Source organism: Engystomops pustulosus, chromosome 2 (genome assembly GCF_040894005.1).
Source record: "Engystomops pustulosus chromosome 2, aEngPut4.maternal, whole genome shotgun sequence".
Lineage (NCBI taxonomy): Eukaryota > Metazoa > Chordata > Amphibia > Anura > Leptodactylidae > Engystomops > Engystomops pustulosus.
The window spans coordinates 16,182,688-16,199,569 of NC_092412.1; the positions used below are offsets into that span (position 1 = coordinate 16,182,688).

General features: G+C 42.3%; 1 protein-coding gene across 1 annotated transcript; it reads right to left on the reverse strand.

Annotated features, from left to right (window-relative positions):
* Positions 1–7,470: 7,470 nt before the first annotated feature.
* Positions 7,471–8,968, reverse strand: LOC140116420 (trophoblast glycoprotein-like). The gene has a single exon (XM_072132950.1). It carries the CDS (start codon positions 8,665–8,667, stop codon positions 7,594–7,596), a length of 1,074 nt encoding a protein of 357 aa, XP_071989051.1. The 5' UTR covers positions 8,668–8,968; the 3' UTR covers positions 7,471–7,593.
* Between the last annotated feature and the right edge of the window lie 7,914 nt (positions 8,969–16,882).

Here is a 16,882-nt window from a genome sequence, read left to right on the forward strand (position 1 = left end):
AGGTGGAGCTCAGGAGATAACTAAATACTGTATATACAGTCATCATTAAGGGGGAACTCAGGAATTAACTACTTTATTATTGTATTCAGCCACCACTAGGAGATTTGTAAGACATTCTCTTAATTTTTCTTTTTTTGTAATTTCTGGGTACATATCATGTAGTAGATGTGTCCTGCAGTCCTATGTAACACCACAGATAACACAGTGATATCTCTGAGTACAGATCATGTAGTAGATGTGTCCTGCAGTCCTATGTAACACCACAGATAACACAGTGATATCTCTCTGAGTACAGATCATGTAGTAGATGTGTCCTGCAGTCCTATGTAACACCACAGATAACACAGTGATATCTCTGAGTACAGATCATGTAGTAGATGTGTCCTGCAGTCCTATGTAACACCACAGATAACACAGTGATATCTCTCTGAGTACAGATCATGTAGTAGATGTGTCCTGCAGTCCTATGTAACACCACAGATAACACAGTGATATCTCTCTGAGTACAGATCATGTAGTAGATGTGTCCTGCTGTCCTATGTAACACCATAGATAACACAGTGATATCTCTATGAGTACAGATCATGTAGTAGATGTGACCTGCAGTCCTATGTAACACCACAGATAACACAGTGATATCTCTCTGAGTACAGATCATGTAGTAGATGTGACCTGCAGTCCTATGTAACACCACAGATAACACAGTGATATCTCTGAGTACAGATCATGTAGTAGATGTGTCCTGCAGTCCTATGTCACACCACAGATAACACAGTGATAACTCTCTGAGTACTGATCATGTAGTAGATGTGTCCTGCAGTCCTATGTAACACCACAGATAACACAGTGATATCTCTCTGAGTACAGATCATGTAGTAGATGTGTCCTGCAGTCCTATGTAACACCACAGATAACACAGTGATATCTCTCTGAGTACAGATCATGTAGTAGATGTGTCCTGCAGTCCTATGTAACACCACAGATAACACAGTGATAACTCTCTGAGTACTGATCATGTAGTAGATGTGACCTGCAGTCCTATGTCACACCACAGATAACACAGTGATATCTCTGAGTGCAGATCATGTAGTAGATGTGTCCTGCAGTCCTATGTAACACCACAGATAACACAGTGATATCTCTGAGTACAGATCATGTAGTAGATGTGTCCTGCAGTCCTATGTAACACCACAGATAACACAGTGATATCTCTCTGAGTACAGATCATGTAGTAGATGTGTCCTGCAGTCCTATGTAACACCACAGATAACACAGTGATATCTCTCTGAGTACAGATCATGTAGTAGATGTGTCCTGCAGTCCTATGTAACACCACAGATAACACAGTGATATCTCTCTGAGTACAGATCATGTAGTAGATGTGACCTGCAGTCCTATGTAACACCACAGATAACACAGTGATATCTCTCTGAGTACAGATCATGTAGTAGATGTGTCCTGCAGTCCTATGTAACACCACAGATAACACAGTGATATCTCTCTGAGTACAGATCATGTAGTAGATGTGTCCTGCAGTCCTATGTAACACCACAGATAACACAGTGATATCTCTCTGAGTACAGATCATGTAGTAGATGTGTCCTGCAGTCCTATGTAACACCACAGATAACACAGTGATATCTCTCTGAGTACAGATCATGTAGTAGATGTGCCCTGCAGTCCTATGTAACACACAGATAACACAGTGATATCTCTCTGAAGACAGATCATGTAGTAGATGTGCCATGCAGTCCTATGTAACACCACAGATAACACAGTGATATCTCTGAGTACAGATCATGTAGTAGATGTGTCCTGCAGTCCTATGTAACACCACAGATAACACAGTGATATCTCTCTGAGTACAGATCATGTAGTAGATGTGTCCTGCAGTCCTATGTAACACCACAGATAACACAGTGATATCTCTGAGTACAGATCATGTAGTAGATGTGTCCTGCAGTCCTATGTAACACCACAGATAACACAGTGATATCTCTCTGAGTACATATCATGTAGTAGATGTGTCCTGCAGTCCTATGTAACACCACAGATAACACAGTGATATCTCTCTGAGTACAGATCATGTAGTAGATGTGACCTGCAGTCCTATGTAACACCACAGATAACACAGTGATATCTCTCTGAGTACAGATCATGTAGTAGATGTGACCTGCAGTCCTATGTAACACCACAGATAACACAGTGATATCTCTCTGAGTACAGATCATGTAGTACATGTGTCCTGCAGTCCTATGTAACACCACAGATAACACAGTGATATCTCTCTGAGTACAGATCATGTAGTAGATGTATCCTGCAGTCCTATGTAACACCACAGATAACACAGTGATATCTCTGTGAGTACAGATCATGTAGTAGATGTGTCCTGCAGTCCTATGTAACACCACAGATAACACAGTGATATCTCTCTGAGTACAGATCATGTAGTAGATGTGTCCTGCAGTCCTATGTAACACCACAGATATCACAGTGATATCTCTGAGTACAGATCATGTAGTAGATGTGTCCTGCAGTCCTATGTAACACCACAGATAACACAGTGATATCTCTCTGAGTACAGATCATGTAGTAGATGTGTCCTGCAGTCCTATGTAACACCACAGATAACACAGTGATATCTCTGAGTACAGATCATGTAGTAGATGTGTCCTGCAGTCCTATGTAACACCACAGATAACACAGTGATATCTCTCTGAGTACAGATCATGTAGTAGATGTGTCCTGCAGTCCTATGTAACACCACAGATAACACAGTGATATCTCTGAGTACAGATCATGTAGTAGATGTGTCCTGCAGTCCTATGTAACACCACAGATAACACAGTGATATCTCTCTGAGTACAGATCATGTAGTAGATGTGTCCAGCAGTCCTATGTAACACCACAGATAACACAGTGATATCTCTGAGTACAGATCATGTAGTAGATGTGTCCTGCAGTCCTATGTAACACCACAGATAACACAGTGATATCTCTCTGAGTACAGATCATGTAGTAGATGTGACCTGCAGTCCTATGTAACACCACAGATAACACAGTGATATCTCTCTGAGTACAGATCATGTAGTAGATGTGACCTGCAGTCCTATGTAACACCACAGATAACACAGTGATATCTCTCTGAGTACAGATCATGTAGTACATGTGTCCTGCAGTCCTATGTAACACCACAGATAACACAGTGATATCTCTATGAGTACAGATCATGTAGTAGATGTATCCTGCAGTCCTATGTAACACCACAGATAACACAGTGATATCTCTGTGAGTACAGATCATGTAGTAGATGTGTCCTGCAGTCCTATGTAACACCACAGATAACACAGTGATATCTCTCTGAGTACAGATCATGTAGTAGATGTGTCCTGCAGTCCTATGTAACACCACAGATAACACAGTGATATCTCTCTGAGTACAGATCATGTAGTAGATGTGCCATGCAGTCCTATGTAACACCACAGATAACACAGTGATATCTCTGAGTACAGATCATGTAGTAGATGTGTCCTGCAGTCCTATGTAACACCACAGATAACACAGTGATATCTCTGAGTATAGGTCATGTAGTAGATGTGTTCTGCAGTCCTATGTAACACCACAGATAACACAGTGATATCTCTGAGTACAGATCATGTAGTAGATGTGTCCTGCAGTCCTATGTAACACCACAGATAACACAGTGATATCTCTGAGTACAGATCATGTAGTAGATGTGACCTGCAGTCCTATGTAACAGCACAGATAACACAGTGATATCCCTCTGAGTACAGATCATGTAGTATTTGTGTCCTGCAGTCCTATGTAACACCACAGATAACACAGTGATATCTCTCTGAGTACAGATCATGTAGTAGATGTGCCCTGCAGTCCTATGTAACACCACAGATAACACAGTGATATCTCTCTGAGTACAGATCATGTAGTAGATGTGACCTGCAGTCCTATGTAACACCACAGATAACACAGTGATATCTCTCTGAGTACAGATCATGTAGTAGATGTGTCCTGCAGTCCTATGTAACACACAGATAACACAGTGATATCTCTGAGTACAGATCATGTAGTAGATGTGACCTGCAGTCCTATGTAACACCACAGATAACACAGTGATATCTCTGAGTACAGATCATGTAGTAGATGTGTCCTGCAGTCCTATGTAACACCACAGATAACACAGTGATATCTCTGAGTACAGATCATGTAGTAGATGTGTCCTGCAGTCCTATGTAACACCACAGATAACACAGTGATATCTCTGAGTACAGATCATGTAGTAGATGTGTCCTGCAGTCCTATGTAACACCACAGATAACACAGTGATATCTCTCTGAGTACAGATCATGTAGTAGATGTGTCCTGCAGTCCTATGTAACACCACAGATAACACAGTGATATCTCTGAGTACAGATCATGTAGTAGATGTGTCCTGCAGTCCTATGTAACACCACAGATAACACAGTGATATCTCTGAGTACAGATCCTGTAGTAGATGTGTCCTGCAGTCCTATGTAACACCACAGATAACACAGTGATATCTCTGAGTACAGATCATGTAGTAGATGTGTCCTGCAGTCCTATGTAACACCACAGATAACACAGTGATATCTCTGAGTACAGATCATGTAGTAGATGTGTCCTGCAGTCCTATGTAACACCACAGATAACACAGTGATATCTCTCTGAGTACAGATCATGTAGTAGATGTATTCTGCAGTCCTATGTAACACCACAGATAACACAGTGATATCTCTCTGAGTACAGATCATGTAGTAGATGTGACCTGCAGTCCTATGTAACACCATAGATAACACAGTGATATTTCTCTGAGTACAGATCATGTAGTAGATGTATTCTGCAGTCCTATGTAACACCACAGATAACACAGTGATATCTCTCTGAGTACAGATCATGTAGTAGATGTGACCTGCAGTCCTATGTAACACCACAGATAACACAGTGATATCTCTGAGTACAGATCATGTAGTAGATGTGTCCTGCAGTCCTATGTAACACCACAGATAACACAGTGATATCTCTGAGTACAGATCATGTAGTAGATGTGTCCTGCAGTCCTATGTAACACCACAGATAACACAGTGATATCTCTCTGAGTACAGATCATGTAGTAGATGTGACCTGCAGTCCTATGTAACATCACAGAGAACACAGTGATATTTCTCTGAGTACAGATCATGTAGTAGATGTGACCTGCAGTCCTATGTAACACCACAGATAACACAGTGATATCTCTGAGTACAGATCATGTAGTAGATGTGTCCTGCAGTCCTATGTAACACCACAGATAACACAGTGATATCTCTGAGTACAGATCATGTAGTAGATGTGTCCTGCAGTCCTATGTAACACCACAGATAACACAGTGATATCTCTCTGAGTACAGATCATGTAGTAGATGTGACCTGCAGTCCTATGTAACACCACAGATAACACAGTGATATCTTTCTGAGTACAGATCATGTAGTAGATGTGACCTGCAGTCCTATGTAACACCACAGATAACACAGTGATATCTCTGAGTACAGATCATGTAGTAGATGTGTCCTGCAGTCCTATGTAACACCACAGATAACACAGTGATATTTCTCTGAGTACAGGTCATGTAGTAGATGTGTCCTGCAGTCCTATGTAACATTACAGATTACACAGTGATATCTCTGAGTACAGATCATGTAGTAGATGTGTCCTGCAGTCCTATGTAACACCACAAATAACACAGTGATATCTCTGAGTACAGATCATGTAGTAGATGTGACCTGCAGTCCTATGTAACACCACAGATAACACAGTGATATCTCTGAGTACAGATCATGTAGTAGATGTGACCTGCAGTCCTATGTAACACCACAGATAACACAGTGATATCTCTCTGAGTACAGATCATGTAGTAGATGTGTCCTGCAGTCCTATGTAACACCACAGATAACACAGTGATATCTCTGAGTACAGATCATGTAGTAGATGTGTCCTGCAGTCCTATGTAACACCACAGATAACACAGTGATATCTCTGAGTACAGATCATGTAGTAGATGTGACCTGCAGTCCTATGTAACACCACAGATAACACAGTGATATCTCTGAGTACAGATCATGTAGTAGATGTATCCTGCAGTCCTATGTAACACCACAGATAACACAGTGATATCTCTCTGAGTACAGATCATGTAGAGGATGTGTCCTGCAGTCCTATGTAACACCACAGATACCACAGTGATATCTCTCTGAGTACAGATCATGTAGTAGATGTGTCCTGCAGTCCTATGTAACACCACAGATAACACAGTGATATCTCTCTGAGTACAGATCATGTAGTAGATGTGTCCTGCAGTCCTATGTAACACCACAGATAACACAGTGATATCTCTGAGTACAGATCATGTAGTAGATGTGTCCTGCAGTCCTATGTAACACCACAGATAACACAGTGATATCTCTGAGTACAGATCATGTAGTAGATGTGTCCTGCAGTCCTATGTAACACCACAGATAACACAGTGATATCTCTGAGTACAGATCATGTAGTAGATGTGTCCTGCAGTCCTATGTAACACCACAGATAACACAGTGATATCTCTCTGAGTACAGATCATGTAGTAGATGTGTCCTGCAGTCCTATGTAACACCACAGATAACACAGTGATATCTCTCTGAATACAGATCATGTAGTAGATGTGTCCTGCAGTCCTATGTAACACCACAGATAACACAGTGATATCTCTCTGAGTACAGATCATGTAGTAGATGTATCCTGCAGTCCTATGTAACACCACAGATAACACAGTGATATCTCTCTGAGTACAGATCATGTAGTAGATGTGTCCTGCAGTCCTATGTAACACCACAGATAACACAGTGATATCTCTGAGTACAGATCATGTAGTAGATGTGTCCTGCAGTCCTATGTAACACCACAGATAACACAGTGATATCTCTGAGTACAGATCATGTAGTAGATGTGACCTGCAGTCCTATGTAACACCACAGATAACACAGTGATAACTCTCTGAGTACAGATCATGTAGTAGATGTGTCCTGCAGTCCTATGTAACACCACAGATAACACAGTGATATCTCTCTGAGTACAGATCATGTAGTAGATGTGTCCTGCAGCCCTATGTAATGCTGAATAATAACTATATTATGGAGTTAGTACAGGTAACTCTTTCCTTTATGTCCTACGTGCAGGTAGATAGTTGGTGGCTCCGCTCTGTAATGTACAGCTCTGGCTATAGAGTATTCTGTATCTTCCTTTTGACCCCCCCCCCTCTCCTTCTGGTGTGAGATCCTGCCTCGGATGTATCTCAGATCCTGCCTCGGATGTATCTCAGAAAATGTTGCCCTTTAAGGAGGTTGTTGGAGACTCCCCTACAGTAAATGCTACTCACAAGACTCTCCTTGCCAGAGGTGTCATGTATTGCATACAGTATATACAGTGAGACTCTACAGGATACATATACATTATATACATTTATGACTTCATTCCCCTTTGCATTGCATTAAGTTGCAGGAGACCCCCAGTCCTTAGAGCGGGAGACCAGTTTGACCAGTTTTAAATCCCAGTTGAAGCATTTGACCTCCTAGGGTCGGAGTCCTGCTCATATCGGTAGTGATATCCCTCCATCTGGTCGCGACAGGCTTCTCGGAAGTTATTGAGCCACCGCTTGATTCCTCGGCGGTTCAAGTAGAGGACCATAAGAAATATGACTCCGATCAAAGCTAAGACTATCCCAAAGAAGACATAGGAGGCTGTCTCCAGCTCCTCACTGATGCACTTGAGGCTGTCGGTCTTTAAGTTGAAGACCAGGGTACCGTTGAGGTTTGGTGGAGCAGAGCACTGGAGACTTTGGGCTTCTGAGGTTTGAGACGTGTTCTTGAGCCACGAGATCATGTCAGTAGTCTTACAGTCACAGGAGATGGGGTTAGGGCTCAAGTAGACTCGGATCTTCTTCTCTTTCAGTTGTAGAATTGTCTCTTTATCAATTGTCTTAATGGAATTATTCCCAAGGTAGATGGTCTTCAAGCTTTGTAGATCCAAAATGTTCTTGGGGAAAGTATGTAAGTCATTCCCAGCAAGTTCTATAGTCCGGAGGTTCCTCAAGGTTTCGCTCCATGGAGAATTAAAAAACTGCTTCTGAGATGTTTCTCGAAGGGCATTGTTTAATTTCAAAGTCTCCAACTGGCTTAATCCCAGAAATGTTGAGTTAGATAAGACCTCCAAGTGATTGTTGCTGAGGTCTAAGGTGGACAAATTTGGAAGGTCAACAAAAGCTTTTGACTCTATGGCTAGGATGTGGTCGTTGGTCAAGAGGAGAGTCGTCAGGTTGGTCAACCTCTGAAAGAAGGAACCTTCAAGGACGCTTACATTGCTTCCAGTGAGTGTTAGATTCTGGACCCAGTGAGGGATATCCTTGGGGAAGCCCTGCTGAGGAGGTAAGAAGTGACACTGCACCACCCCACTCTGGTTATGGCAGTAGCAATTTAACGGACAAGAAAGGGTGACTTTGACCAAGGCAAGCATTGCGAGTAACTTCAAGACCAGAGAGCTGCGTTCTTCGGAAGAGCTCAGCAAGGAGTCGGTGATGAGGAGGTTGCCATGACTATGAAGACTGAACCTTCGGGGCATGTTTCAGAGTTTTGAATGGAATTAGGATTCAGCTCCCTAAGTCGGAAAGAGAGTGTCTCTGTCTTCTGGTGACTGTCAGTGGAAGGAAGCACCAAAGCCAGCGTCTGCACTCTCATCCTCAGCTGCTGTCACTGCATGGCAAGGCTGGAGCGTCTTGGATCGCTTCCAGGAGGATCTCACCCAGCTTCTGGAGTCAGGGAGACTGGAGTCCTGGGATTGGGAACTCTTAATTTGATTTTGACATCTCTGGCAGGTCAGATGGATGGACTGGTGTCTTGGAGAGATGCTTCTCCCCCCTCCTCCACACAAGAGGATGCTCTCCGCCCCCATCAGCTGCTCTCTCTGTTATCCAGGCAGAGTGGCTGGAGTGACTTCTCAGCTGTAGTCTCCATATACCCGGCCAACAACGCTTAACCCTCGGAAGCTCTGTCCTGGCTCCTAACTGATGAATTCATGCATTTACTCTATAGATTCTCGTAGAGAATGTTTGATTTTTTTATGATGTTTTATGGAGAAATATGATAGTATGTGACCCGTGAGTTGGGGTGATGGAGGTATGGTTACTTCTTATTAGTACCAATCTTCATACGCATCGTGATTTTACCATCTTGTCCATTTGTAATATGTTGAACCTCATAACATGTCCTCCAGAAAAAAGGAGGAAGAAGGAGGATGCGCTCCGGGAGGGGTTATACCATAGCTGAGGTCAGTGATAGAAGGAATCACACGACTTACTATGAATTATTAAGAATTATAGAAGTCACCTTGGAGCCACTAGTCAATTATTCACGCTCATACATACATGTACATGCATGCATATGTATATGCAGTATATAGATTATATATACGGGCACAAATGCATCACATTTCATTACATGCATACACACAAATATATGCATAAATGTATACAGTAGTCTATGAACTTATATACAGTGACTGTATGACATACACCCTCATACATACACATACAGTATATACACGTATACTCAATTTCATATAAACCATATGCACTGTGCATTCATCTATATACACATACATACAATAATATATCCATACGTATTTTCATATTTTATGGATTCATATACATATAGACATATTTATGCATACAAAGCTTTAAACATACATACACACCTTTACATACATAGCTATTACACACATACATACACATATACATAAATATATACACACATACATACACATACACATAGATATTACACACATACATACACATATACATAGATATATGCACACATACATACACATATACATAAATATATACACACATACATACACATATACATAGATATTACACACATACATACACATATACATAGATATATGCACACATACATACACATACACATAAATATATACACACATACATACACATATACATAGATATATACACACATACATACACATATACATAGATATATGCACACATACATACACATATACATAGCTATATAGACACATACATACACATATACATTGATATATACACACATAAATACACATATACATAGATATATACACACATACATACACATATACATAGATATATACACACATACATATACATAGATATATATACACACATACATACACATATACATAGATATATGCACACATACATACACATATACATAGCTATATAGACACATACAAACACATATACATAGATATATACACACATACATACACATATACATAGATATATACACACATACATACACATATACACAGATATATACACACATACATACACATATACATAGATATATACACACATAAATTCACATATACATAGATAATACACACATACATACACAAAGACTTCCTTCATACATAAATTATACAACTCTATGAATGCCTCTGACCAGGAGAAACACATACTACTACACTCACCTGCACATATGTACTCTCATACGTACATACACATAAACCTGCCATATATACATACACATACATGCATAAACATATAGACACAAGCTATAAAAAACATACCGTGGGTCACAAAGTCTTTGAACCCCCTGAAATGTTTCTAATTCTTCAGTGTTACAACCACAAACTTGCATTTCATTGATATTTTTTAATGTTTGTGAAGTGCAAAAAAGTTAAACTTTTCTATATTTATACAATTTAAAGAAATATTGCTATTTACATTGCCATTCTTCTTTGTACATCTAGAGGCTGGAGGTTCCTCCATTCTTCTTTGTACATCTAGAGGCTGGAGGTTCCCCCATTCTTCTTTGTACATCTAGAGGCTGGAGGATCCCCCATTCTTCTCTGTACATCTAGAGGCTGGAGGTTCCCCCATTCTTCTCTGTACATCTAGAGGCTGGAGGTTCCCCCATTCTTCTCTGTACATCTAGAGGCTGGAGGTTCCTCCATTCTTCTTTGTACATCTAGAGGCTGGAGGTTCCCCCATTCTTCTTTGTACATCTAGAGGCTGGAGGTTCCTCCATTCTTCTTTGTACATCTAGAGGCTGGAGGTTCCCCCATTCTTCTCTGTACATCTAGAGGCTGGAGGATCCCCCATTCTTCTTTGTACATCTAGAGGCTGGAGGATCCCCCATTCTTCTTTGTCATCTAGAGGCTGGAGGTTCCTCCATTCTTCTTTGTACATCTAGAGGCTGGAGGTTCCTCCATTCTTCTTTGTACATCTAGAGGCTGGAGGTTCATCCATTCTTCTTTGTACATCTAGAGGCTGGATGATCCCCCATTCTTCTTTGTCATCTAGAGGCTGGAGGTTCCTCCATTCTTCTTTGTACATCTAGAGGCTGGAGGTTCCTCCATTTTTCTTTGTACATCTAGAGGCTGGATGATCCCCCATTCTTCTTTGTCATCTAGAGGCTGGAGGTTCCTCCATTCTTCTTTGTACATCTAGAGGCTGGAGGTTCCTCCATTCTTCTTTGTACATCTAGAGGCTGGAGGTTCCCCCCATTCTTCTTTGTACATCTAGAGGCTGGAGGTTTCCCCATTCTTCTTTGTCATCTAGAGACTGGAGGTTCCTCCATTCTTCTCTGTACATCTAGAGGCTGGAGGTTCCTCCATTCTTCTTTGTACATCTAGAGGCTGGAGGTTCCCCCCATTCTTCTTTGTACATCTAGAGGCTGGAGGTTCCTCCATTCTTCTTTGTACATCTAGAGGCTGGAGGTTCCCCCATTCTTCTTTGTACATCTAGAGGCTGGAGTTTCTTCCATTCTTCTTTGTACATCTAGAGGCTGGAGGTTCCCCCATTCTTCTTTATACATCTAGAGACTGGAGGTTCCTCAATTCTTCTTTATACATCTAGAGGCTGGAGGTTCCCCCATTCTTCTATGCATGTGTAGAGGCTTGGGTTTCTCCCTACTTGTCTTTTTACATCTAGAGGCTGGAGGTTCCTCCCATTCTTCTTTGTACATCTAGAGGCTGGAGGTTCCTCCCATTCTTCTTTGCACATCTAGAGGCTGGAGGTTCCTCCATTCTTCTTTGTACATCTAGAGGCTGGAGGTTCCTCCATTCTTCTTTGTACATCTAGAGGCTGGAGGTTCCCCCCATTCTTCTTTGTACATCTAGAGGCTGGAGGTTTCCCCATTCTTCTTTGTCATCTAGAGACTGGAGGTTCCTCCATTCTTCTCTGTACATCTAGAGGCTGGAGGTTCCTCCATTCTTCTTTGTACATCTAGAGGCTGGAGGTTCCCCCCATTCTTCTTTGTACATCTAGAGGCTGGAGTTTCTTCCATTCTTCTTTGTACATCTAGAGGCTGGAGGTTCCCCCATTCTTCTTTATACATCTAGAGACTGGAGGTTCCTCAATTCTTCTTTATACATCTAGAGGCTGGAGGTTCCCCCATTCTTCTATGCATGTGTAGAGGCTTGGGTTTCTCCCTACTTGTCTTTTTACATCTAGAGGCTGGAGGTTCCTCCCATTCTTCTTTGTACATCTAGAGGCTGGAGGTTCCTCCCATTCTTCTTTGCACATCTAGAGGCTGGAGGTTGCCCCATTCTTCTTTGTTCATCTAGAGGCTGGAGGTTCCTCCATTCTTCTTTGTACATCTAGAGGCTGGAGGTTGCCCCATTCTTCTTTGTTCATCTAGAGGCTGGAGGTTCCTCCATTCTTCTATGCACATCTAGAGGCTAGAGGTTCCCCAATTCTTCTTTGTACATCTAGAGGCTGGAGGTTCCCCCATTCTTCTTTGTACATCTAGAGGCTGGAGGTTCCCCCCATTCTTCTTTGTACATCTAGAGGCTGGAGGTTCCTCCATTCTTCTTTGTACATCTAGAGGCTGGAGGTTCCTCCCATTCTTCTTTGTACATCTAGAGGCTGGAGGTTCCCCCATTCTTCTTTGTTCATCTAGAGGCTGGAGGTTCCTCCATTCTTCTTTGTACATCTAGAGGCTGGAGGTTCCTCCATTCTTCTTTGTACATCTAGAGGCTGGAGGTTCCTCCCATTCTTCTTTGTACATCTAGAGGCTGGAGGTTCCCCCATTCTTCTTTGTTCATCTAGAGGCTGGAGGTTCCTCCATTCTTCTTTGTACATCTAGAGGCTGGAGGTTCCTCCATTCTTCTTTGTACATCTAGAGGCTGGAGGTTCCCCAATTCTTCTTTGTACATCTAGAGGCTGGAGGTTCCTCCATTTTTCTTTGTACATCTAGATGCTGGGGGTCCCCCCATTCTTCTTTGTACATCTAGAGGCTGGAGGTTCCCCCATTCTTCTATGCACATGTAGTGGCTGGGGGTCCCCCCATTCTTCTATGCACATGTAGAGGCTTGGGGTTCTTCCTATTTGTCTTTGCACATCTAGAAGCTGGAGGATACCCCATTTTTCTTTGCAGCAGGTCTCTAGCTCAGTCATGTTGCTTGAAGAACTGGACTGTGACTGGACATTGCACACACATGAATCTGCTGTGATGTAAATTCTCCTATAGAAGCTGTTGCTGTATATTTAGTGGGGTCATTGTCCTAGTTAAAGGTGAACCTACCTTCAGATCTTCTGCAGCCTCTACCAGTTTTTTGTCCAGGATTCTACTGCTTTCAACTCCATCCATGTTTCCATTAGCTTCTCAGTCCCCGGTAAAGATCAGCCTGACCCCAGCATGACATGGGCTCCCAGGTATCACAGTGGGGATTGTGTCTTAAGGGGATAGGGGGTCTTCCTCTATGCATAGGATGTGGCTATATTAGTTGTGGTCTCCCGTAAGCAGAACCCCTTCTTCCCCATTCATAGATCAGGACTTCTTATGGCGTTGCAGATCTGTGGAGGAAACATCTTTAATATTCAGAGCTACCTAATTCTGCAAGTGCCTGATCCTTGAGTTTTCTTGTTTTTTTCTGATGTTTGTTCACTAATGTTCTCTAACAAAGACCTACGACCTTCACAAACATCTACAGCCATACTGAGAAGAAATTGTATCCAAATGCTCTCTACAGGGTGCATCCTAAATCCTGGGACACCCTTGTATTTCAGGAACAAAAGGAAAATTGTAACGTGTTGGGCATAATCCTGAACACATAGCTGAAGCTGTTAGATCCAAAAATCATTTCAAGATTGCTGCCCATAGTCATTTCAAGATGACTGCCATGAGTCCAACCACAAGAACCAATATGGCGTCTTTCAAGATGGCTGCCATGAGTCATTTCAAGATGGCTGCCATGAGTCCAGCCACAGACCTCGATGGTTTCATTTGATAAAGATTGGTTCACCTTTTTTTCGTTCTTTTTTTCCACCTTTCTGTCTTTCTTGTAACTAATATATGAGTAGAAAGCAGACGCGGCACATTTTCTGTAGATTTCCATATTTCCATCCCCCTGTGCCGTGTTCTCTCCTTCCTGCATAGAACATGTTGTGTTGATGCATAGAAGATTTTATTTTTCCGCTATGATTTAGCGTATCTGCTTGTCAGGTTCTTGTGCAGGCGGCAGCTGTGTACACCAGGCCGCCCCGAGCGCCGCCATATCAATCACCTTCCATTATCCGGAAATCCACCCTGACGCCATAAGAATCAATTATCTAGAAGTCTCCATCAGATGCAAAGAGGATGATGCACAACATGTTCCTGAAGATCCAACTTCAAACTGAGTGCACAGGACAAGCGAGCGGAAGATGTCATTAGCAGAACCACCAGGATAGTCCACAGAATCCTCTATTACAAGCAGTTATCTTCTCCTATCAATCTATTATCTATCTGTCCATGTCATATATATATATATATATATATATATATATATATATATATATATACACTCACCGGCCACTTTATTAGGTACACCTGTTGAACTGCTCGTTAACACTTAATTTCTAATCAGCCAATCACATGGCGGCAACTCAGTGCATTTAGGCATGTAGACATGGTCAAGACAATCTCCTGCAGTTCAAACCGAGCATCAGTATGGGGAAGAAAGGTGATTTGAGGCCTTTGAACGTGGCATGGTTGTTGGTGCCAGAAGGGCTGGTCTGAGTATTTCAGAAACTGCTGATCTACTGGGATTTTCACGCACAACCATCTCTAGGGTTTACAGAGAATGGTCCGAAAAAGAAAAAACATCCAGTGAGCGGCAGTTCTGTGGGCGGAAATGTCTTGTTGATGCCAGAGGTCAGAGGAGAATGGGCAGACTGGTTCGAGCTGATAGAAAGGCAACAGTGACTCAAATCGCCATGCGTTACAACCAAGGTAGGCAGAAGAGCATCTCTGAACGCACAGTACGTCCAACTTTGAGGCAGATGGGCTACAGCAGCAGAAGACCACAGCGGGTGCCACTCCTTTCAGCTAAGAACAGGAAACTGAGGCTACAATTTGCCCAAGCTGCACAAGCATCGAAATTGGACAGTAGAAGATTGGAAAAACGTTGCCTGGTCTGATGAGTCTCGATTTCTGCTGCGACATTCGGATGGTAGGGTCAGAATTTGGCGTCAACAACATGAAAGCATGGATCCATCCTGCCTTGTATAACGGTTCAGGCTGGTGGTGGTGGTGTCATGGTGTGGGGAATATTTTCTTGGCACTCTTTGGGCCCCTTGGTACAATGCCACAGCCTACCTGAGTATTGTTGCTGACCATGTCCATCCCTTTATGACCACAATGTACCCTGTAACATCTGATGGCTACTTTCAGCAGGATAATGCGCCATGTCATAAAGCTGGAATCATCTCAGACTGGTTTCTTGAACATGACAATGAGGTCACTGGACTCAAATGGCCTCCACAGTCACCAGATCTCAATCCAATATAGAGCATCTTTGGGATGTGGTGGAACGGGAGATTCACATAATGGATGTGCAGCCGACAAATCTGTGGCAACTGTGTGATGCCATCTCATCTATCTATCTATCTATCTATCTATCTATCTATCTATCTATCTATCTATCTATCTCATATCTATCTATCTATCTATCTCATATCTATCTATCTATCTATCTATCTCATATCTATCTATCTCATATCTATCTATCTATCTATCTCCTATCTATCTATCTATCTATCTATCTATCTATCTATCTATCTATCTGTAGCCATTGTTGTGGCAGTGTTGCAGGCAGGAGGGGGTTAATCATCAATGAGCGGAGTCGGGTTGCATTGATTTTTCCGATGTCGGGTAGAAGTGGTAATAAACACTTGTAACAGATTCAATCTGAAGAGATTCACATCATTACACGTCTGGCGTCCCCCGCACGTCCTGCCGACAGGGTCTGAATATCACTCTCACTGATATAAGGCGCCCCCGGGACCCAGACCCCTCACATGTCATGTACACACTGTGCATCTATCTATCTCTATCTCATATATATATACTGTATATGTATATATATGTATATATATGTATATATGTATATCAGGCTGCATAAAGCTGCTGAGCTGAGCTGAGAGCGTTGTCTCTCTGAAAGGAGGTTGGAGAGCACACACAGCCCTGACCTCTGTGCCTGGAGCAGTGACGTCTTTTGTGTTTTAGTGGTGAGTTAGAGGAACTCTGTTTAGTTAGCACCCAGACGGGTAGGATTTTGTTTGTTTGATGCCTGAATGTAAAGGCTGTTTTATTTTGTACCTGCTGCTGCAATAAACGCAGGCAAGACCTGTTTTGGACTAAACTTTGGTGTCACTGTCTTGGACTGCATCACGAATCACCACTACCACGGTCTCTACAGGGCCAAATCTCCCACATATGGTGGAGGATGCGGGCAGTTCAAAAGACACGCACCTTAAAAGGCTTGCTACATCCTGCAACATTGCATGGCC